The sequence below is a fragment of the Acinonyx jubatus genome, chromosome X, assembly GCF_027475565.1.
Source record: "Acinonyx jubatus isolate Ajub_Pintada_27869175 chromosome X, VMU_Ajub_asm_v1.0, whole genome shotgun sequence".
Classification (NCBI taxonomy): domain Eukaryota; kingdom Metazoa; phylum Chordata; class Mammalia; order Carnivora; family Felidae; genus Acinonyx; species Acinonyx jubatus.
The window spans coordinates 35,103,403-35,127,560 of record NC_069389.1 but is presented as its reverse complement, the minus strand read 5'-3'; the positions used below and the strand labels follow the sequence as shown (position 1 = coordinate 35,127,560).

At 41.6% G+C, this 24,158-nt stretch overlaps 1 protein-coding gene and 1 long non-coding RNA gene across 4 annotated transcripts in view; one reads left to right on the top strand and one right to left on the bottom strand.

Annotated features, from left to right (window-relative positions):
* Positions 1-307: 307 nt before the first annotated feature.
* On the bottom strand, positions 308-9,053 carry LOC128311589 (uncharacterized). The gene is made up of 2 exons (XR_008290088.1): positions 4,477-9,053; positions 308-4,057 (listed from the first exon to the last, which is right to left on the bottom strand). It is a non-coding gene; the product is annotated as an uncharacterized LOC128311589 (long non-coding RNA).
* A 5,517-nt stretch (positions 9,054-14,570) lies between these two features.
* MED14 (mediator complex subunit 14) overlaps positions 14,571-24,158 on the top strand; it is a 65,662-nt gene continuing 56,074 nt past the window's right edge. For 2 of the 3 annotated variants that reach the window (XM_027054128.2, XM_027054127.2), the window contains exons 1-3: positions 14,572-15,114; positions 19,708-19,734; positions 22,053-22,158. In XM_027054128.2, coding sequence (XP_026909929.1) covers positions 14,900-15,114; positions 19,708-19,734; positions 22,053-22,158 — 348 coding nt within the window. In that variant the 5' untranslated portion in view covers positions 14,572-14,899. Of the gene's footprint in view, positions 15,115-19,707; positions 19,735-22,052; positions 22,159-24,158 lie in introns of all 3 variants that reach the window. The other variant, XM_053202248.1, reaches the window with a different exon arrangement.

The window sequence follows — 24,158 nt, the reverse complement described above, 5'->3', positions numbered from 1 at the left end:
AGTCATATGATATTTGTCTTTCTCTGACTAATTTTGCTTAGCACAATACCCTCTAGTTCCATCCACGTAGTTGCAAATGGCAAGATTTCATTCTTTTGGATTGCCAGGTAATACTCCATTGTATATATATACCACATCTTCTTTATCCATTCATCCATCGATGGACATTTGGGCTCTTTCCATACTTCGGCTATTGTTGATAGTGCTGCTATAAACATGCGGGTGTATGTGCCCCTTCGAAACAGCATCCCTGTATCCCTTGGATAAATACCTAGTAGTGCCATTTCTGGGTCATAGGGTAGTTCTATTTTTAATTTTTTGAGGAACCTCCATACTGTTTTCCAGAGTGGCTGCACCAGTTTGCATTCCCACCAACAATGCAAAAGAGATCCTCTCTCTCCACATCCTCACCAACATCTGTTGTTGCCTGAGTTGTTCATGTTAGCCATTCTGACAGGTGTGGGGTGGTATCTCATTGTGGTTTTGATTTGTATTTCCCTGATGATGAGTGATGTTGAGCATTTTGTCATGTGTCTGTTGGCCATCTGGATGTCTTCTTTGGAGAAGTGTCTATTCATGTCTTTTGCCCATTTCTTCACTGGATTATTTGTTTTTTGGGTGTTGAGTTTGATAAGTTCTTTATAGATTTTGGATGCTAACCCTTTATCTGATATGTCATTTGCAAATATCTTCTCCTATTCTGTCGGTTGCCTTTTAGTTTTGCTGATTGTTCCTTCGCTGTGCAGAAGTTTTTATTTTGATGAGGTCCCAATAGTTCATTTTTGCAAAAGTTTCTAATTATGATGGAGTCCAATTTATCTCCCTCTTCTTTTATTGTCTGTGCTTTTGGTATCATATTTAAGAATCCATTGTCAAATCTAAAGTCATGAAATTTTACCCCTATGTTTTCTTCTAAGAGTTTTATAGTTTTAGCTTTTACATTTAGATCTTTCATCCATTCTTGAGTTAATTTTTGTATATAGTATAAGGTAAGGGTCCAATTTCATTCTTTTGCATGTGTATACCTAGTTTTCCAGCACCATTTATTGAAGAGACAATTCTTTCCTCATTCAATGGTTTTGGCACTCTTGTCAAAAATCAGCTGGCCATAGATATACAGGTTTCTTTCTGAATTCTCAACTCTATTCCATTGATCTATGCTGTTGCTTGTTTAGTAACTTTTCTAAACTATATTTGTAAAATCTGTATTCTTTGTCACATATGGCTACCTAAGCCTCTGTTTTGTTAGCTTTGTGGTCAGTTAGTATTTTAAAGAGTTTCTGTAAATATTGGGAGAGAAGAAAGAGGAAGAGAAAGAGGAGGAAGAAAGAACAAAGGGGAAGAAGGAAGGAAAAAGAAAAAAATAAACTACTCTTCCAGTCTTCTAAGATTGGCTCAATGTGGGAGCACTTCTCCAATGCTTAGCCAGGCCATTTGTGACTCTGCCTTAGCCTTCACATCCTGATTGTATGGAGCCTGAAGTCGAGCTGGAGGTAAAAGCTTAGGGTCTTTTCAGGGTTTTTTTGAGGATGTATCCAGCCCTGGGCACACATGAGGCCTTCCTGATTCCCAGGTATATGTGGGGGCTTCTGAAAGTCCCTAATTCTCCATGTATCTCCTTCCCCAATCTCTTCCTTCCTAGGCTTTATGGTCTATTTGTTGTCCTGACTGTTGTCCCTTGCTCCCAGGCTGCTATAGCCAATATGTGGGCCTTTAAATGTTTTTGGCAAAAGCTGCTCGGGAAGGTGCCCCAGGTCCAGGAATGCTCTGAGTTGACAGAAACAAAGGTAAACATTGTGCAGGTCCTTTAGAGAGCTACCAGACAATTCTAAACCCACAAGCACAATTATTTGAGAATAAGGTCCATATTGCTCTCCTAGGCACTAGCAACCTGCACTAAGAGTGTGGACAGCTGTCCTCTTGGTGCTCCCAATCTAGGGTGTGGGGGACCGTAGTGGGCAATTTAAAAGGCCACTATGTTCTCTTTCCACAGCACAGCAGCTGTTGTCTTCATCAAGCCTTCCTCTGGTAGTTATAACTGACTCGATTCTAGTGTTTTGCAAAAGCTGATTATGATAGTTTTTGCCAGCTCATTGGTTTCTTCTGGGGAGGATGCAGCCCTGGAGTTCCCTACTCTGCAACGTGCAGTGACATCACTCCTTAATATACCTTCATATGAATGTGTTTGTATGTAAACATATAGCAATGTAAATACACAATAAAATTAAGGGCTTTAATTTTAAGACATAATTAGTGTTGACATATTAAACAAAATATGAATTACATTGAAATTACTATTTTAATAAGTTTAATAATTTAATAAACTTAATAATTTGCCTAACAAATAATATCCATTTTCCTGTGTACATATTCATGTTTTATGTAATTATTATATTGCATATAGTATAATTATTTTTATTATCTCCTTTAATCTCCCCAGCCAACTTTGGCTTTCTCCAGACCCAGAGAAAACCAATAGACAGGAAATCAAGAACCTTCTAGCCAAGATTCCCTGAATACACTTTTTAGATTATATTCATAGGGGGCCTGGGTGGCTCGGTTGGTTGAGGATCCGGCTCTTGATTTCAGCTCAGGTCATGATCCCACACTCGTGGCATCAAGCCCTGCATTGGGCTCTGTGTTGAGCATGGAGCCTGCTTAAGTAGAACACTGACTTGCAATAATTTTACAGATTAAAACCAAAAGAAGACACTCTTCTCACCTTGTAAGTCTACTAAAAAAGGCCACTATTTAAGTCTGTCATGTTTTCTAAAGCGAAAGAAAGTTTATTATGTTTTTTCTTTCTCATAGACATTTATGACTATCTGTACTAGATATTCCTAGAATATGCACCTAATGACAAAATAATTTTTATGATAATCCTTAAAACTTCCCAAGTGAGGCAAAGAGAAAAAGAAAAACTGTAAAAGGAGAGAAGGAACTGGTTTCAGAATGAAATTATCACTGCAAAAGCTAAACACCCATTTTGACAGTTATATACACCTACCCACAACAGTCATCGGAGGTGTTTTAACCAATAACTTAGGGCCTTGGTAATTTTATCAAGTCATACCAGGAAAATTCAGTGCTTATTAATACTCAATGTATGGGAAAATAATGTGATTTCTTTTTTTTAGACAAGGTAGTCTCCTCGTGAGTTTTTTTTCTTTTTGTTCTAAAGCCCCTCTCAGACGAACAATCTTATTCGTGTCAAAGTTGCCTAAAGTGGCCATTACAATTCTAAATTGTCCTCAGTGAAGTTATGCCAGAAGTTAGTATGTTCATTAGCCAAAAACCCCACGGGACATTAGCTGACACTCAGTTAAACATAAAAATATCACTTATGAATGACTTGGGACCTTGACTCTAATGTTAAATCACTTCAACTGCTGACTGGAGAAATCAGCAGCCTCCTGGAGGACAGAATATTTACAAAGATCTCTCCCAAGGCCAATCTCTAAGTTCTCAGACAACATACAAGATGATGGACATGCAGAACACAGAGGATGGTATTAAAAGGCATATTTCATCAGAGGCCACCACAGATTGATCAGAACTCTAAAATCCCAGGATGGTATAACAAATCTGACAACCAAAGAGCCAAAGAGATCATCAGGGTCCAGATTCAGTGCAAAATCCATGTTATTAGGGATAGAGATGCCTCAAGTGGATGCGATGCAAGGGGCTGCAGATGTGTACATTATTACTAAATGAAGGGTGCTGGTCCATAGCAGTGAGGGGCTTGACCATACCTGGGTAGAAACTCCAAATGATCCTACCCTAATCAGCCTAAGATCACCAGGGACAAACCTGTAGTCCAACAAAATCAGTTTTCAATCCACCCATTCTGGTGAGGGACACCCGGGATGGCTTTGGCTGACAGACTGGAGAGCTGTTGAAGACCTGGCTGGTATGTCTGTGTGATGAGGGAGCGAGAATGAATGGCAGCAGCTAGGCTGTCTCACATGCTTTAAGCTACTATGTAACTGGGACACAATTATGCCCTCAACAAGACTTGCTACTTTGAATTTTTAAAAATTTTTAAATATTGGGGCACCTGGGTGGCTCAGTCAGCTGAGCGTCCAACTTTGGCCCAGGTCATGATCTCGCAGTTCGTGAGTTCGAGCCCTGCGTTGGGCTCTGTGCTGACAGCTCAGAGCCTGGAGCCTGCTTCGGATTCTGTGTCTCCCTCTCTCTGCCCCATCCCCGCTCATGCTCTGTCCCTCTCTCTCTCCAAAATGAATAAATGATAAAAAAAAAATTTTTTTTAAGTTTTTTAATGTTTATGTTTGAGAGAGAGACAGAACGCGAGCACGGAAGCGGGGGTTGCAGAGAAAGAGGGAGACACAGAATTCGAAGCAGGTTCCAGGCTCCAAGCTGTCAGCACAGAGCCCTACATAGGGCTTGAACCCACAAACCGCAAGATCATGACCTGAGCCCAAGTTGGACGCTCAACCGACTGAGCCACCCAGGCACCTGTGAATTTCTGTTTCAATGATGACATTATGGCCAAACCAGAAAGCTTTCCCCAATGCTGATTTTAAAAATGCCATGGAACACCATGGAAGAAGTTATTCAAAGCCTGAGTGCTGTAGATGCTCCAGACTGACTGCAAAATGGACACAATGAAAGCCTTCATGATGAGCCCCTCACTTCAGAGAATGGCTGAAAGGGTGTTGTGGTTTGCCCCCTGCAGGTGGAAGACTCCACTACCTTTGTTTTTAGTCCTCAAAGGCCCTCTGTGTGGGCACTGCTGACCCTGAGCCAAAAAAATGCCTGGGATAAAGATGGGCAACCCAAACAAGGCAAAGACTGCAATGCAAGACAAAACTAAGGAAGGGAATATCAAATTCCCTCCAAAGGGACCCATAAGGCAACGTGGATATGGCTGTTCAAGCAGGGGCTAAGCACAGAAGACATGGAGAGGGTGAGGACCAAAGAGATTTGGTCCGGATATTGAGCTATGGGGGAGGGGGCAGCAGCCAGTTAGTCATCGACCCAGTTGAAACTGAGAGTGCCTCTGCGAAACCAGATCCCTCCACAGAAATCATTCTCTCTACTGGAGGAACTAAGAAGCCAAGTGGTTGCCTTAAAACAAATTCTTCCTTCAGCACCTTTACCACTTGACCATGAACTATGTATTCTGATTTAACTGCCTTTAAGGAGAAAGGGGACTAAGGGTGGGGGTTGAAGTTTCTCCACCCCCAGGGCAGACCAGAGGCCTTAGTCTCTAATGACGGTACAATGAGGTGAAGGGAGGGCAAGGAAGCAGGATAAAAATTTTTATGACTTGAATACCAGAGCTCGTTCACAGCCATGCGTTCAATTGGCCAGAATTGGAAATGAAGTAATATGAGGAAGGGAATTAACTGTAACCATCTGAGTCTGGCTTTTTGGACCCTTGTCATACACCTCTGGTGAAGGGAGGCTGCTTCTGCTTGGAGGCATCCCCTGGGACTCTGGACTTGCTGCCACCCTAGCACCTACCCACAACATTCCATTTGCAAAACAGCTACTGGTCTGCTATTAGGTGGGCACTTGGGGAGACTGAGCATCTTACCCAGTACTTCCAGGTAACACTGCACCTAGATATTCTCTTAGGTTGGGTCCACTCAATGGTACCAGTGTTGGAAAGGCACAACAGTCTTTTCTTACTTAATGAAAATAGTGTGCTTAGCCCCACAGGTGTGTCCTCCTCACATGAAGATATTGGGGCCACAGGTTTAGGGGCATCGTAGCTCCCCCTCCTAGATCACTCATAGGGCCAGCCTCCAGCTACCTAGGGACCCCACTTCCAGAGTGTCCCTAAGGGTCCTTGGGCTTGGTTTACTGATGGTTCAGCCAAACTAAAAGCTGATGATGTGTCCTGGGTGGCAGCACCTGTGTGTCCCCAACAGGTCTGGAAGAAAAACTGTGGTAAGGACTGGTCAGTACAATGGGCCAAGCTTATAGGCATTACTCTTCTCTCAGGCGGTACTGCTAAGGACCATCCATGTTATATGTTCAACTGACTCAGGCTGTGGCTAATGCTCTAGCTCTCAGGTCAGGCACCTAGTAGTAAAAACACTGCTCTGTGGGGCTGTGAACTCTGAAAAGCCATTGCTACAGGCCAATAGCACATTCATGTGGCCCATGCAGACACTGGTAGAAAGAGTCCACACCTGGGTGAGACTGAATGGAGCCATACTGCCTATTAGGCTTCCAAGGGAGCATCTCCTTTGGAACAGCCGTGTAGGGAAGGTCAGGACTGAAAGGTTGGGAGCAACGGGAGTCTGGGACTCTGTGTTTGTGATTCCACCCTGACAATCTCTAGTCACTCCTCACCGTTTTCCCCCTCTGGTCCTAGTACCTGGGAAGCCTCACTGGCTTCATCTTAAGGTGGCAGTTGGACCACAAAGGGAAGGTGACTGCATCTGTTGCTTCTGCTACCACTTGGTTTCAGTTGTTGGGGAGGAAGACTGCTGGCCATGAGGATAAGAGTCAGTTGGTGAAACTTATGAGCCCTGGAGTATCCCTACAGTGGCCTGCTTGACGGTGGGGGAACTCTTAGTTCTACCAAGTTCCATCACAGCATGCATCTGAAATGGAAGAAGGTCTGCATGGAGGTAGGAGTCAGGTGAGTGAAGAGAGACATAGTGGCTACTGACTTAGAACAAATGACCTTCATGGCCATGGAAAGAGAACAATAACCCTGGTACCTGATGGTGGAACGCCTGCATCCCTGTGAGGTGTGTGCGGCGGGTAGCGGGGGGAAGGGGTGGGAACATTTAATGCTTTCTTTGTCCCCTTCATCCAGCACTGCAGCATTCACAAAACAATCACGTGGTTCACATGAGTCAAGCAGCAGCTACAGTTGACACTATGACCCTGCTGCTGAGTTTGTCATCTCATCCTTGAGCTAGGAAAACAGAAAAACTCCTGTGGGTGTGGCCAGATTGGAACTATTCCCCTGTGCTGGACACCCTCGGGATGGCAGCACTATTCAGCTCTGTCCGATGCCCCGATGAAAGCAGGACTGCTCGGCTGTGCCTGACACTTCAGCTCCCTTCTCACGTGTGCACCAGTGTAATCTTGTTTCAGTCTGACTGATGATGATATGAGGGTGATCTGGCTGTGACATCTGTCACTCCATTGATTGCCAGGGTTGATTCGGCTGATCTGGCTGGCTAGGCAGGCCTCCCTTCCTACCTCACCACTCCATGTACGTCACTCCTGAAGCTGCACACTTGGTTGAAGAGGACGACTTTCTCCGATAGAGGAGGACTGTTCATCAGTCAGAGGTATACGACTATCTGTGCTTCCCTGCTGGAACCTCCAAACAAGCTCTCAATCTGACTGATGAGAATTAAGGTGTTGAACCCTTGGCCCTGGGTTTCTCACCCATGATGCAACTCGCTGAGCACAGGGTCTCCATCTGGGTCCATCACATCATTTCATGGGACTTGGGGGCATGAGAAACAGAGCTATCATGCTGATGTCCCTGTTATTTGCTGTGCTGAGGTTTAATCTGACCACTCTGATCTGTGCCGAGGATTACTCTGGCACCTATGGATGCCACCTATGGATGGCACCAACACCTGGCACCCAGAGGTTGGCATTCTTCCCTAATGAAGATAGAATAAGGCAAGATAAGATTTTTATCTTAGTGATGAATATAATACCAGCATTCTAAATATAGTTCTTATAATTCTTTTTCTTCTTCCTTTGTTCACCCATTAGAAATCATTTGTTTAAAAGATAATGAATTTTACAAAGAGGTATCTGCACCCCACATGTTCACTGCAGCATTATTCATAATAGCCAAAACACGGAAACAACCTAAGTGTCTGTCAATGGATGACTGGATTAAAAAAATGTGATACTCATCTATCTATGTACACACACACACACACACACAAAGACACACAGAGGAATATTAATCAGCCATAAAAGAAGGAAAGAAGGAAACACTGCCATTTGGATAAAATTTTGATGGCAATATGCTAACTAAAGTAAGTCATACATAGAAAAACAAATACTGTATGGTTGCACTTACATGTGGGAACCCAGAAAGGCCAAACTCATAGAAAGAAAGAGTAGACTGGTGGTTGCCAGGGGCCGGGGGTGGGGGAAATGGGGAGACAGTCAAATGGTACAAACTTCCAGTTATAAAATGAATAAGTTCTGGGGATCTAATATACAGCATGGTGACTATAGTTAACACGTGCTGTATATTTTAAAGTTGCTAAGACAGTAGATCTTAAATGTTCTCACCACAAAATTTTTTAAAAAGTAACTGTGAGGTGAAAAAAAAGATACTGAATTTTAGCACAGCTAGAAATTCTTAAGATTATAAATCTGGATAAGTTTTTTTTAGACTCCTTGCAAACATTCTTATTCCAAGGCCTGAAACCAAAATTGTTAAAATATTTGACACATTCATTTCTTTTACAAGCAGTTATAATTTAAGTTTCCTTGTAGTTTTTTTAATGTTAAACACTCCATAAATTACAAAAATGTTTTAAAAACTCTCAAAGATTGAGTAGATACATATATTAAAAGCTGTCGATTAGGAAAGAAAAAAAGATCTGGACCTGTAGTTGAGTACCCAGTTTTGATTTTTCAAAACTTTTTATTATATATGTTCTCGTGCATACAGAAAAGAGGAGAAAGAACAGAGTGTGAGAAACTTCCATGTATCCATCATCAACTTTAATAACTGTCAACATGTTGCCAATTGTAGTTCATCTACCTCCACCAAGTTTTTTTCTTAAGTGTTTTTGTAGAAAGCCTAGACACTTCTTTTTCACACGTAAATACATGTAAGTCAATCTTAACCCCAAATAGGTTAATGCAATATAAATAGAACTACAGTGTATAGGTGAAGGAATATACCTGTCCCATTCATTAAAACCAGATAGCTAGGGCACTATGCTAGGTGCTGGGATTATCAGAGCGAGAGCCACATGAGGGCAGGGAAAGACAGTAAGTTCATAGGTTATTAGGTGAAAAACGAAATATAAGAATTATTACTCCTAAGTGATGATGATGGTAATAGTTAATATTTATAGATCACTTACTGTTTGCAAATGTTAACTCATTAGTTCTTCATAGTCATCCTCTGAGGTAAATACTATTATTACAGATGAGGAAACTGAGACCCAGAGAAGTGAAATAACTTGCTGGAGAGCATTCAGATGGCAAGTGGTCAAGCTAGGACTTTAATCTAAGTGGTCTGATTCCAGAGACCATGCTCTAAGGGAAAAAAAAGAGAGAGAAGACTACTTTAGTCTTGTGGTAAAAAGAAATATTCTTTGTTCACCAAACCATTTAATTTTCTTCCTAGGCACACAAGACGACTGTATTTCCCAGCTCCCTAGCCTTTATTTAAAAAAAATTTTTTTTAACGTTTTATTTATTTTTGAGACAGAGAGAGACAGAGCATGAACGGGGGAGGGGCAGAGAGAGGGAGACACAGAATCGGAAGCAGGCTCCAGGCTCTGAGCCATCAGCCCAGAGCCCGACGCGGGGCTCGAACTCACAGACCGCGAGATCGTGACCTGAGCCGAAGTCGGACGCTCAACCGACTGAGCCACCCAGGCACCCCTCCCTAGCCTTTATTTTTAAAAAAATGTATTATTGAAGTGTAATTGACATACAATATTATATTAATTTCTGGGGTACAACATAGTGATTTAACAATTCTATACACTAAGCTGTGGTCACCACGGAAGTGTAGTCACTATCTGTCTCCATATAATGTTATTATAATATTGTTGACAATATTTCCTATGTGGTACTTTTCATCTCTGTGACTTACTATAACTGGAAAGTTGTACCTCTTAATCCCCTTCACCTAGTTCATCTACCCCTCACTCCCTGACCTACACCGAAGCATTATTTACAGTAACAAAGACATGGAAGCAACCTAAGTGTCTGCTGATAAATGAATAAATAAGATGTGGTATATGTACAGTGGAATATCACCCAGCCATAAAAAAAGAATAAGCTCTTGCCATTTGAGACAACATGGATCAACCCAGCTCCTAGCATTTAAAAGGGCTATGTAACTAATTCTGACTAATGGAATGTGGGTGGACATAGACAAAATCTCCCAGTTAGAGCAATGGCTTCCCAAGATAGAAGGAGTGCTGGGGCACCTGGGTGGCTTAGTCGGTTAAGTGTCTGACTTTGGCTCGGGTCACGATCTCATGTTCGTGAGTTCAAGCCCCACATTGCGCTGTGTGCTCACAGCTCAGAGCCTGGAGCCTGTTTTGGATTCTGTGTCTACCCCTCTCTCTCTGCCCCTCCCTGGTTCTCACTGTCTCTCTCTCTCAAAAATAAATAAACATTAAAAAAAAAAAAAAAAGAAGGAATCTAGATCTCTGGGTTACTACTTAGAGAGAGCCTCTCCATCAGGTACATCTTTACTGAACTTTGTGAACACGAGAAATAAACTCTTACCATGTTAAGTCACTGAGATTGGGGGTTTGTTATGGCAGTTTGTATAAATTATACTAATAGAAACATTTTAATTTAAACTTAAAAAAATTATGAAATCTTGGGGCCCCTGAGTGGCTCAGTTGTTTGAGCATCCAACTTCAGCTCAGGTCATGATCTTACGGTTCAGTTCAGGCCCCAGGTAGGGTTTTGCACTGACAGCGCAGAACCAGCTTCAGATTCTCTGTCTACCTCTCTCTCTCTGCCCCTTCCCCCTCATACCGTGTCTCAAAATTAAATAACCATTTTAATTATAAAATCTTTATAAAAATATTGAAAAGTACAGAACATATTTACAATCATCTCTCTCTCCCCAGATTTAATAGATATTAATATTGTCACATATCCTTCAGGTTTTTCTTCAGTAAACCCATTAGATATAACTAATAGCTAATATCCCATAAAGCACTACCTCGTCCCTTACCCCTCCCTAGAAGTAACTACCATCCTGAAAGTGCTATCATCTTCATTGACATTTTTTACCTTGACTACAATATATAAAATTATGGTTATTTTGTGTGCTTTAAAAATGGACAGATAAGAAACAAAACGAATGAGTGAAGGAAAAAAGAGAGAAAGAGAGAGACAAAGCAAGAAACAGACTCGTAAGTATAGAGAACAAACTGATGGTTACCAGAAGGGAGGTGGGTGGGGTAATGGATAAAATAAGTGATGGGGATTAAGGAGTGAACTTGTCATGATGAGCACAGGGTAATGTATAGAACGGCTGGATCACTATATTGTATATCTGAAAATAATATAACAGTGTATGTTAACTATACTGGAATTAAAACTAAATTTTAAAGAATAAAAAAATAAAAATGGACAGAAATGGTATCAAAAAAGATGGCTGTTTTCATTCAGTATTGTTTTTGAGATGAATCCATGTTGGTACATGTAGGTCTAATTCCTTCACTTGAACAGTTACATGGAAATATAGTAATTTACTTAACCATTCTACTGAGACAGTTAAGATCATATGGTTTGGCTTCTACAATGCTGCAATGGAATTCCTTATATATTCCTAATATCAAATAGCCAAGGGAGGCCTCCCTAAGGATTTTCTCATTTAAGCTGACACTGGAAGGATGAGAAGCCAGAAACATGTGATGAGCTGGGAAACAAGTGTTTCCCATATCTGGAACAGTGGACAAGCCTTAACACTGAAGGAACAGCATGTGCTAGACCCAGTGTGGTTACAGGTGTAGTAAGCGAAGGAAAGAGTAGTAGGAGATAGCAGTGGAGAAGCAGACAAGGATCACTCTCTTAGGGGCTTTGGAGACCACAGTAAGAAGTTTGGGTTTTCTTTTATAGGCAAAACAATTAAAGTGTTCTCATTTTTTCTAGGTTGGTCAGACCATACTCAGAGTGTTTGTTGTGAGCACCTTCCCTCAACTTCACCATGAATGGAGCATCTATTGAATGAATGCAGTTGCTGCTTTTGCTCTCTGTTTTACAGGAATTAATTGTAGTATCTCAGAAAAAGGAAGAAAAAAACTACTTTTCAATCCCTTTCCTACTCATTTGTGTCTGAGGGGCAGCTGTATGTTTCAAAATGAAACTATATTTATCACAATTTCATTTTTCCAGCAAAAGGGCTTAAAAGGAAATGTTATTTTATTTTTCCATATTTTGCAATCAATTTCTTTTATTAAAATTGGACTGGCTTCGTGAAAGATTTCAAGTGTTTAGTTCAATTGAAGAGCCACAGAAGTATCATGCTGCTAGTTCTGAAACTATCTGAAGTGTGACAGAATCTGGTGATGACCAAATAGAGGAACAATTGAAAAATGTGAAAGAATTATGTATATATACTATAGTGCCAAACATTGTACTGTAAGTTTTAAAATGATAAATTATAGGATTTCCAAAAGTGCTTTGGATGTGAGTCATTCCTTTAGTAACTCAGCCAAACATGCTAACATTCTTTCTCCATCCCCATTCATTTCTTCTATTTGCACTTCCTGTATTTGTTTAGTGGCTACATTATCAGCTTGGGAGGGAGGGTTATCACTTCTTTCAGGAGCTTTCATTTATATTACCTCCCTGATCACCAACAATTCAAACATAGCACATCTCACAGTTGTATTAGTAAGATTTTTGCCCTATTTTCCTTTAGAATATCGTTTTTAAAAGGTACTTTTCAATTTTTAAAGGTATCTATTGAAACAGAAATTTCCAAAGATTTTAATCTGATGGATGTGAGTGAAATTTTCTCTATCCTAAAACAATTTTTTCATCCAATTAATTATTTTCCTTTCATTTGCAAGCTGGTTGTGCTGTCTCTAGGTAGAACCTTACTGCCAAATTGAACGTATACCAAAAGACATGGTGTGTAATAACTGTGTTTAATATATGCAATAAGGCAGAGTTAAAATCCTATCAACATCACACAGAATCAGAATCTGAGAGTTAGAAAAGACCTTAAAGACCACCTTGTACAACCACCAACTTTCCTGGATATGTGATCACCGGGTTTTTTTGTTTGGTTTTAAGTCAGTAGTTCTCAAGAAAGAGGGAAAATCTTCAGTAAAACAAATCAAAACAACTGCAAAAGAAATGGTACCATTCTAGCTAACATAAAAATTTGTTCCCAAAGGTAGCTTGCATAGGGAGGAATGATAATCTCTGCCCTCCAGCAAGGGGTGTAACACTAATGCGTTTTGATAAGTATCATGATGATATTGCGTGTAAGTGTGCTTTAAGGTCTCAAAAGAGGGAGCAAGCGACTATACTCCAAAGGTTACACCTTCAGAAGACAGGTGAATGGCCTTCAAGAATTACTGAGAATTACACAAGTGGACAAGAATAAGATTATTTTGGGGCGCCTGGGTGGCTCAGTCAGTTAAGCGTGCGACTTCCGCCCAGGTCATGATCTCATGGTTCATGAGTTGGAGCCCCACGTCAGGCTCTGTGCTGACAGCTTGGAGCCTGGAGCCTGCTTCGAATTCTGTGTCTCCCTCTCTCTCTGCGCCCCCCCCCCCCCAGCTCATGCTCGCACTCTGTCTCTGTCAAAAATAAATACACTTTAAAAATTTTTAAAAAAGAGTAAGATTGGTTTAACCTTAAAGAACAGCAAGAGTATCTCTTACACCTAGGAGTTACAGATAGGAATCTGCAAAAATGTTTGAAAAAAGGGTAGGAGCAATTGACGCTTTTTAACAATAGACTTCTACGTTAGTTGCACCTCAGAGTCACCTAGGAATCTTTAAAACCTGGAAGCCCAGATCTCACATCAGACCACTTAAAGCCGCATCTATGAGCGTGGCATAAGTATTTTTTTAAACCCCGCCCCCGCCCGGTGATTCCAACGTGAAGGCTACGTTGAGAATCACTGTTTTAAAGCAGGAAGCAAAATTTTGAAGGGGAAAAGTGGAGGCAGAACATAGAAGAAAAACTGAAAACCCTGGGAGGGCAGGGCGTCTACTGCAAGGGCAGGGACAAGAAAGAAGGGAGTGAGAGCCAGCGGTAGAGGATTTAAAGGCTGTCTCTGTGGTAGAACTCCCCGGATTTGGGGCTCGGTAACGAGGTCGGCATATGTCCAACTCCATTAAAGTGAAGTTATTCTGCCAGCAGCCCTGCTCTTATCCCCCATCATATTTTCTCGCATCTTTTCCCACAGTTAAAAAAAAAAAAATGACGGAAACGTTTTCTATCCCACGAAAGGCGCATGAGCAGACTGTGGGAGGAGCAAAGGTCTGAGAAGCCACGAGAGCGCAGCCGCAACAATTTCTTCGCGACTCCAGAACCACAACTCACGAACATCTAGGAAGGAAACCTACCCAGCCGCGTTCGCCCCGCACTGGGGAGCGCTGATAAATACCTCAGGGTACATTGGAGCCTTTTAAACACCGGAGGGCGGCGAGGGCAAGGGCGGGGCAACTACTGACGTTAACGGTGACGTCATGGCTCCGCCCTCACACCCGCTTCCGGCGACGCGCGGCCACCGCTTCCGCTTTCCCCACCCGCGCTCCGGCCCCGCCCCACTCCCACGCGCCCCCAAGCGTCACGGCACCGGACAGCCGGAGAAAAGGCACAGGTTGCTGTCGGAAGTCCCCCTGCAGGTTCCCCTTCCGCTCTGCCTAACGACTTCCGTTTTGGGCCGTCAACATGGACGCTGCGGCTGCTTGGCGAAGCGGCCTCTGATCGGTTGCGGAGGCGCAGCTTCTCTGCGGAGGCCTCCCCGCTTCCCCGCCCTCCCCGCCTCTCCCCCGCCCCTCTCTCCAGTCCCTGGGGCCGGCGGGCTCGTTGCTACATGGGGGCGGGCCTCCGCGGCCGGCTCACGGCTTCCTGTTCGGAGGCGGCCTGGCGGTAGGCGGCGGCGACTCTGCCCGCGCCCACTTCGGCGCGGTGACCGAGCGCCCGGGAAGCTCGAGGGCTTCATCTTGTGCCGCTGCACCAAGCCCGGCCCTGCGCCGCCATGGCCCCAGTGCAACTGGAGAACCACCAGCTGGTCCCTCCCGGAGGGGGTGGCGGGGGCAGCGGCGGTCCCGCCTCAGCCCCGGCGCCTCCTCCTCCCGGAGCTGCCGTGGCGGCGGCAGCTGCAGCTGCGGCCAGCCCCGGCTACCGGCTGAGCACCCTTATCGAATTTCTGCTGCACCGGGCCTACTCGGAGCTCATGGTGTTGACGGATCTGTAAGTGCCGCGAAACCCATGCCTGCTCTCCAGGCCCACCCCCCCCCCCCCCCGCTCTTCCCGCCCAACCGGCTTAGATAGGCTCGCACCTCCCTCTCTCCAAGGGGCTGCTGTTTTCTCCTTTCCTCTGGGTAATCTAGAATTTTTGAACTCTTGGGGCTCAACGGAGGTGGAGGAAAAGCTTTGCATTTGGGGTCTTTCTGGAGATGAAGCAACGGACACTTGTTAATTATGCATGTTAGACTTGCACTGAAAATCTCATCTTTGGGATTTTTGCTCGAGTTGCCAACCGAACCCTATTAATTTCTTGGTTGGAAGCTTTTTAGCCGAAAGCCCACTTTTAGGGTTTAGGAATACATAATATTCGAATTCCTAAAGACAGGAAATCTGTTTTACGGCGTCTTGACGGTACATTTTAAACGAAGGTTGTAATTGCTTCTGGCAAAGTTTGAACTCAGGAGATGTATTGTGTATAAAATAATCCAACAATTTGGAATCCAAGGTGTGTGTGTATGTGTGGTTTTTTTTCTGGAATGTTTGAGAGTGTTCTGAGTCTTAACGCCTTAAGTGTAAGTAAAAGCTGTAACTGGTCTTCTGTTATTGTCTCTTGGAGTATGAAGGGAGTTTATAGATCACTAAGTTACCAATGAAATGCCATGGGACATGATTAGGGTGTTAATCCCTTCAGAATAGGATCAGACTACACTAATGATTTTTAGTGTGTGAAGAAAAGGCATTATAAAATTGCGGGTATATGTACTTTACTGTTTTACATTTTTAAATCCAGGTTCAGAAAAACTAAGAATTATAAGTTTTTAATTGTAGTTTTTATCTTTGATCTATTGTTAGATTGCTGATCAGTATTTTCAAGTGGAACAATAATTTGTTACTAGAGACTAAAAATATTTGTTTGCAGATGAATGAAAGAGTTAGAATAGGTTCTCCTTATTCCTGCAAAACATCATTCTCAATTTGGATATGTTGTACTTTATTGAATGGAAGAGAAAGAAGACTACCCCTGCCTAATGAGAAACTTAAATAGCTGTCATGATTAGGTGTCGTAGTAATATACCTGTCTGAGCCAATTACTGGTGGATATCATGAAAATTTAAGAGTATCCATGAGAAAATTTCATACATGTAAAAGTCACCTACCCAATGTATAGCTAGGGAAAAATGTTGAAAACTGCTATCAGTGGTTGTATAATTTGTTTTTTCGTAGAGGATTTGTAGAAATTCTTCGAGCTATACTGCATTCTTACTATTTTACAGTTTAGTTATGAAGAAGCATCTGTTTTACTGCTGTAGAATAAGTACGTAATTTAAATCCTGCACCCTTTATATGATGATGATTCCCAAACTTCTATCTTCAGCAGAGACCTCTCCACTGAACTCCAGACTCTATATCCAAACGCCTACATTTAAATACCTAATGGGTGTTTCAGTGTACCAAGTCCAGACTCAAACTCCTGATTCCACTTGATCCCCCCCCCCCCACCTTTCCTGTCTCTCTAAAGAGTATCTCCATTCTTCCTGTTGTTGCTTAGGCCAAAAATTGGGGGTAACTCTTGGCTCTTCTTTCTTCCAATCCTACACCCAGTACGTCAGCAAGTACTGATCATCTCTGACTTCACAATCTGACCACTTTTCAACATTTCCATCAAGTGTGATTCCTTTGCCCCTGTCAACTGCAGTAGTCTGCCATCTGATATCTCCACTGCTAGCTTGCCCCTTTACAGTTTTTGTCATCCATAAAATAGGATGATCCTTTTAAAGCTTCTCACATCTCTCCAGCGGTTCTCCATCTATCTCACTTACAGGAAAAAGGTTTTATAGTCCCCTATATATGGAGTGACCATAAAAGTTATGGTCCAAGTCAGGACACTTTTGAGCATGAAACGTGGTGCTGTTAATAATAATGTTGGAGCAACAGGCACAAACCAGGACTATCTTGGGCAAACAAGGATACGTGGCCTGAGCCTTCTCTCTCTCCCTTACCTCTTTATCCTCATTTCCAAATACGCTCGCTCCTCTTTGCTTATTCTGTTTCAGCCACATTGCCCTTCTTGATGTTTTTTCATAGTGCCAGGCACACTTCCACCTTAGAGCCTTTGCTCTTCCCCCAGAAATCTGTGTGGTTTGCTTTCCTATTTCCTTTAGGTCTTTGTTCAGATAGAACTTATCACAAAGACTTTCTCTGACCACCCATGAAAAGCACTGTGCCCCTGCTGTCCATTCTTAACTCACTTTTTCTCTTAATCACTAGTGGGTACTCTTAGTTTATTGTGTCTCTTCCTTACTGGAGGCGCCATGAGGATGGGGATTTTGATTTGTTTGCTATGTTCGGTGGGCCTAGAACAGTGTCTGGCACATAGTCGGGGATTAAGTAAGTATTTATTGACTTAACACATCAACAAATGAATTTTTAGAATTGTAATTGCAGACCATGGAGTATTTAACAGGAAAATACACTGTTGTTCTTAATACTTAGAAAAGAGTAAGATAACTCTTTTCTCTTTTGATATGTGCAAGCCAAAATTAGTTTGAGAACTTACCTTGGAGTTCCTAAATCCTGTGTTTTCCCTTGTTCCAGCTGGAAGCTGTCAGAATTAACGTATTGATGCAAAGCTAGTGTTCTAGGTATACTTAATACGAATCTTATTTCTGCCACATTTGATGCTTGTCTGTGAACTATTGAAAGTAAAAAGGACCGCCTTGACAATTTCAGTGGTTTGTTTTGGGCCATGGATTTCTGGTTTTTTTCCTTCTTGTCTATCCCAACCTCCTTACACACTCTCATCTAAGAGTTTATACTCTGCCTTGACTTTTTAGGGATGTAGGTCCTACTTTTTTCTACTTTCTTTTCTTTCTTTTTTTTTTTGCCTGTTTTAATTAAAATTAGAAAATGCTAAGATCTCCATCACGTAAACTTGTCTTATCACACTTTGGTGTAAGTTTCTGTGACTTCCAAAAATTTGTGTTTTAGGGCTTTTGCCCCAAATGGCGGATTCATTATCCATAAAGGAATTTTAAATAGATTAGGAGGAATTGGGCGGGTGGGGGGGTGGTGGTGGTGCAGGCAACAGAGCCTTATAATCTTGGTCCCCAAAATGATACCACCTCTGAAATGAGGTGATCCTTTTAGGGTGTCCGGGGCAGGTGGAAAGAGCTGGAACAATGTTTCCTGTTCTTTCTACCCGCAAAATCTCTCCTCTTTTGTTTCTCTGTGTCTGTTAAGCACACACAAGCATCCATGGTTCTCATTCTTTCCCTCCCTTGAGGATGAGGGTTGTGGCTCCTCGGGGAGTGTTAGGAGCTTTCACATGTAGAGGAACTTACCAGTAGTTGTTTTTACTTGTAGTCTTACAAGGCCTAATGTATGCTTCATCTGATCTGCTGGTTCATCCAGCTTCTACCTGGCTTCCTTTATCACCAGATCATAACTTCAACTTCTATGCCACTGTCTACTCTCCGAATTGTAGTTATCTACAAGCCAGAGCTCATTTTCATAGTTTCCCCTCCTTCTGCCTTGAATCTCTGGTTTTATTGTTTCTGCGCCTGTGGGGGTGGGGTGGGGGAGAGGATCTAAGTAGTTCAGTGTGTGTTCTTCAAGAAGTGATTAGATGTGGAGCGCCTGGGTGGCTCAGTCAGTTAAGCGCCAGACTTCGGCTCAAGTCATGATTTCACGGTTCATGGGTTCAAGCCCTGCGTCAGGCTCTGTGCTGACAGCTCAGAGCCTGGAGCCTGCTTCAGACTCTGTGTCTCCCTCTGCCCCTCCCCTGCTCATGCTCTGTCTCTCTCTCTCAAAAATAAACATTAAAAAAAAAAAAAAAAAAGAAGTGATTAGATGTAGAGGAGGTTTTAGAGTTGCTCAGGCAGTTGAATCTTGGGCCATGGGATAGGGGTTTCTAGAATGCGGTGATTCATGAGGCTAGATCGGGACCTCTGTAAGCATCAGTGGATGTGAGAGTGTTAAATAGTATAATTTAACAGGGAAAATGGTGACATTGGTAGCTGGCTGTTGTACTGGAAAACTAGCAAAAAGAAATCAAAACCTTATTGGAGCTGTTTAAAAGTAATCATTTACAGCTAACCACCATGCAACGTTATAATTACCATAAAACCCTTGGCTGACACTGGTCCTTTTGTGTGCTTAGCTTCCAGTTTTGCCCACCCTAACAAAACATGGAGAGGTTATTGCTTGGAGGCAAGGTTCCATTGGATTCAGGGAGGCTGACAACTAGTATTCTGCATCCGTGACTATTTTGGTTTTAAAAGAGTATTTTCTATGACTCTGTGATATAGTAGTGTGCGTAACGTAAGACTTGAGCTTTTTCAATGTTTGAGGCTCATGCAATACCTTTTGGAGCATTTTGAATGGAGAGGAATGTTCCTTTGTTGATTTTTGTCCCTTATGGCCATATTGCTGGAAACTCATAAAAAAGAGTAGGTAGCCACACAAGCTTGTAGTGGCTATTGTTCCAGCTTTTCTGAAATGCTAAAGTATGTAATAGAGTCAGAATAAAGACCGTTATCATTTTGATGAAGGTATGCATATATTTAGTCAATTTCTTTTGTGTTTTTTCCTTCTTAGACTGCCAAGGAAATCTGATGTGGAAAGGTAAGTATGAAAAAAACCTTAAATCTGTGTCTGTGTTGTTAGATCTATGGGAGTGTGTATATGTGTATGGTATATGAGAGAGAGGGAGAGAGAGAAAGTGTGTGTGTGTTTGTGTGTCTGTGGGTGGCAGGGCTGTGGATTGGAAACCTAGGCCCAGAGAACCCAGGGTGACGTTTCACTCCATTTGTTTAGGGGGTCCTGGGAAATGTGGTTTCCTCATCCTTGACAATTCTTGGTGTGAGACCAGCTCTGGACCTTCTGTTCTAGAAACCTTTGTTGAGTCACTGACCAGGTCAAGTCCCTGAGGGGGGTAGAAAGATGTAGAAAACTTAGAACTTAATAAAGAAGCTGAGGAACAGATTCACTTTAGAAAGTTGGCTGCTAGTTTACCACGATGCCAGATATCTTTAGAGAATTGACATTTGCTTACTCCGTTGCTGCTTTATAGTTGAGATAATTGTTATTGAGTTGGAGTTGGGGGCTTAAGACATAACTAGACACCAATGTTTCCATAGGCCAAGGGAACAAGATAAATTAAGGTTTCAAGGCAATCCTGTGATAGAGATTTAAATTGTGGCTATAGTATAGACTACTTGACTGCATCTTTGGCACTAATGCTCCTTGATTTTTTTTTTTTTTTTTTTCTAAAGACCAAGTCACTAGGGAGGATTTATTAGTGACTATGCTCCATCCCCACCACCAGCTCTCTTTCTGATGGAATTAGACTGAAAAGGCAGAGATGGGGGAGACAGTTTGGCTGGTCAGTTTTAAAGGAAGGAAATGAAAATCCAGATTTCTTCTGTCCACTCTGGGGTAGGAAGGGAAACTGGACCTTGGAAGAACAGACTCATGCTGCTTATCACCTGAGATTGCATGGTGTCAAAAAGATCACGTTACGATAGTTTACAAAGGTGGGTGTTTGCTTTCCAGTAGAGGAGCTCATTTGGGAAAGCAAGTTAATAATATACAGATATGCTTGCTCTAGGAGAGCAACCTCACCTGCTCTGTAAGTTGTTGCTGAGTTAGAATGATGGTGCTAATTCTCCTAGCATGGAGGTGGCTGTCAGGTTGTAATGTGCGTTGAATATTTTTTCTGTGTTCCAGTCTTGCCTGTGATGCTCTGGTAGTTTTATCTCTTAAGATCCTTCACAGACACTGGCAAAGAGTCATAACTGTATCTGTGTCCTTGATTCTTCTCTTTGTACTACCACTGATCCTATTGCTGGCTGAATCTTAAGCCTTTCACGTTGTCTGTGGGCTCCATACACATGCTTTCACTAGGAGTTAGACTCTGTAGTCAGGATTATACTTCAACAGAAACTTTTGGTTGGGTGCATTGCCTCATGGTGTTGCTGTTGGTGAGATGCAGGGATGTGGTTTGGATCTGCAGGTCATTGAACAGCTGTACTGAGACTAATACAGGTTAGAGTCCACTTGGCAGGAGGCTGATGTCCTGCTGGGTTCTGTCATCAGTCCTGGCCTGTTCAATATTTTTTTTTTCGGTATCTTAAGGTAAACTATGAAAGTGATTTTCAGTTTTATAGCTGACAGGAAATTGAGAGGTCTAGTTCACACATTGATTGACAATGTAAAGCTTTTAAGGCTTTATGAGGAGATGATAAAAATACGGATGAGTATTGGGAGCAAAAGCATCATAGTGGGTATAGCATAAAAATAGATACAGACTGACCATCTAGCTGTTACTTTTAGTAGTCAACTTACTTTCCTTAACTTTGTTTAGATAATTTAATATCTAAGCTTGTCGTTGAAATTAGTTTGGTAAAGAGTTGGATAGTTCTTTGATTATTCAGCTTTTTAAATCATGCTCTTGCAAGATGGGAAATGGACCCTTGCTTTTGTAGAAGTAAGACAGTTTCAAGCTTTGGTAAAGATCTATTTCAGTTCCTTTCTTGTACCAAAAAGGTTGCCAATTCATAACTCATAACCACAATTATGAAATTCCTAACTCCTAATTTGATCTCCTCTGTGACCTGGTTAGCTTCTATATTGTACTTTTATATCTGTGAATTGGGTATATTTTAGTGAGCAACTTTTATCGTCCTGCAAAATTCGTTTTTAAAATGTGATTCTGATTTGTTACTCTGATACTATTGGATTTATTACCCTGAAGTAGAAAATTAAAAATGCAGCCAGTATGCAAAATGTGACAATAATTCATACTTATAAATATTTTAGGTGATTCATTTTGTTGTAATGGTTATAAACAAAGATTGAGTCATATTTTAGCTCAGATGAAATAAATTGTTAAATATTCTTTTCAACTATGTTGGTTCATTAAGAATTGTTTTATTTTATAGGAAAATAGAAATAGTGCAGTTTGCTAGCCGGACACGTCAACTCTTTGTTCGATTATTAGCTTTAGTAAAATGGGCTAATAATGCTGGCAAGGTGGAAAAATGTGCGGTGAGTTAAACTTTTGATTATGTTTTATATTAAGTAACTTTTTGGAATGTCAACTTGTAATAGATATAACTTTTGATTTTAGCTTAAATTTATATCTGCTGATTTGTTTGAGAGACATTATTTAAGTGAGTAATTCTGTTTCTGTATGAAAATGTGTAATATATTTCTGTAGAAACTTAGTATTTGATTACCTGACTAGAAAAAAGAGTAGGCCGTATCTGAAGACATTACTCTAGAAGACATTAAAGACAAAGACTTGAATTAAAGGGGGGAAACAGCCTTACATTTGTACACTTCCTTAAAGTCTGCAAAGTGCTTCTTGAATTTTGCCTATTCTTGAAAACCCTCAGAGTATGGCAGAGTCGGTATCTTCTTGTTTTACAGATGAGGGAATAAGGTTTTTAGAAACTAACTGGCTTCAGTTAGGGCCACAGAGCTGATGACAGCATTTATCTGTTTGCTGTTCATCTATTCATTCTCCAAACCCTTAGTGAGCACAGAGTATAGGGTATAGTGGATGACACCCAAGTAAGGCACAGCCCCTACCCTCAAGAAGCTCATAGCTTTTAAATTTTTTTTTTTTCAATGTTTATTTATTTTTGGGACAGAGAGAGACAGAGCATGAACGGGGGAGGGGCAGAGAGAGAGGGAGACACAGAATCGGAAACAGGCTCCAGGCTCCGAGCCATCAGCCCAGGAAGCTCATAGCTTTTAAAAAAAATTTCTTTTAATCTTTATTTATTTTTGAGAGAGAGAGAGAGAGAGGGAGGGAGACACAGAATCCGAAGCAGGCTCCAGGCTCCAGGCTCCGAGCTGTCAGCACAGAGCCTGACGCGGGACTCAAACCCACATACCACAAGATCATCACATGAGCTGAAGTCAGACATTTAGCTGAGCCACCCAGGTGCCCCAAAGCTCATAGTCTTTTGACTGTTACATACCAGAGACGCTAAAATCTGTGCCTCTCTCCCCGCCTCCCCCACCAAAACAAAAAAAATTTTTTTGAAGCTGTATTCAAGAAGTGTTGAGGGAAAACATCAGTAGGGGTCTTGTGTTAGCCTGTTGAGCTCCTAACTTGGGGAGGATGGTGCCTCCCAATTACTCCCTTCTGTTTTCCTTTGGTCATTTCCGGTGAGGAGAATGGAAAGAGTAGAGTACCTTTTCATACTGGAAAGGGGAGGGTAGTTATCATAAAATGAATAAAGTCCTAAAATAATGAGAGCATTTACTCACTTTAATTGAGGTCTGCTCTACAAGGTCCAAGTAATCTAGCCACTAGTCAGTTTTATTTGGAAAGTGGGTAGATTCTCTAAGTGAGCTTGATACTGATGCTCATATTCTTTTTTTTTCCATTCAGTTATGTAATAACATTAAAATTTTTTTTTATCAGTTTTAATAGGTGAAGGCAGAAAAACAACTTTTTACTTTGGTTAAATTTTATTTGAGTCATTTTTAAATTCTCATAAAGTTTACTAGACTTCCTGGATAAATTAAAATTAGCAGCTACCCACTTAGCATAGAGGTATCATAACAAGTGTATTTTTAGCACTCTGACAAGCTAAGTCTAGAATATTTTTAGAGTAATTTTATATTTGCAAATCTGTCAGGGTTTACCTATTCCATAAAATCCCACTTCGGAAAGGAATCTACAGCACAGTTGTGTTTCTGCACGTGATTTCTTGACTTCTCACCTCTGTTGTAGCCACTGCATTCACTGCCCTCGATTTTACTAGGTTCCTTTATCGTTAGACCCCAAGTCTGTGTGAAAGTTGCTAAAGTGAAAGGAGAAAAGGGGCTGTGAAGAAGTTGAGAATTTTAAATTCTAGGAGAATAATTGTTTTTAAGTTAAAAATAAAACGCAATCTTCATTGAAGTTGATACTCCATTCCAGCTCTACCAACTAAGCTAGTGATCAGACTGGAAGAATTCTACCAAGACACAGTCTAGTCACATATCTTTTGTCTGTAGGAGTAAGCTGTCATCCTTTTATATAATATCGA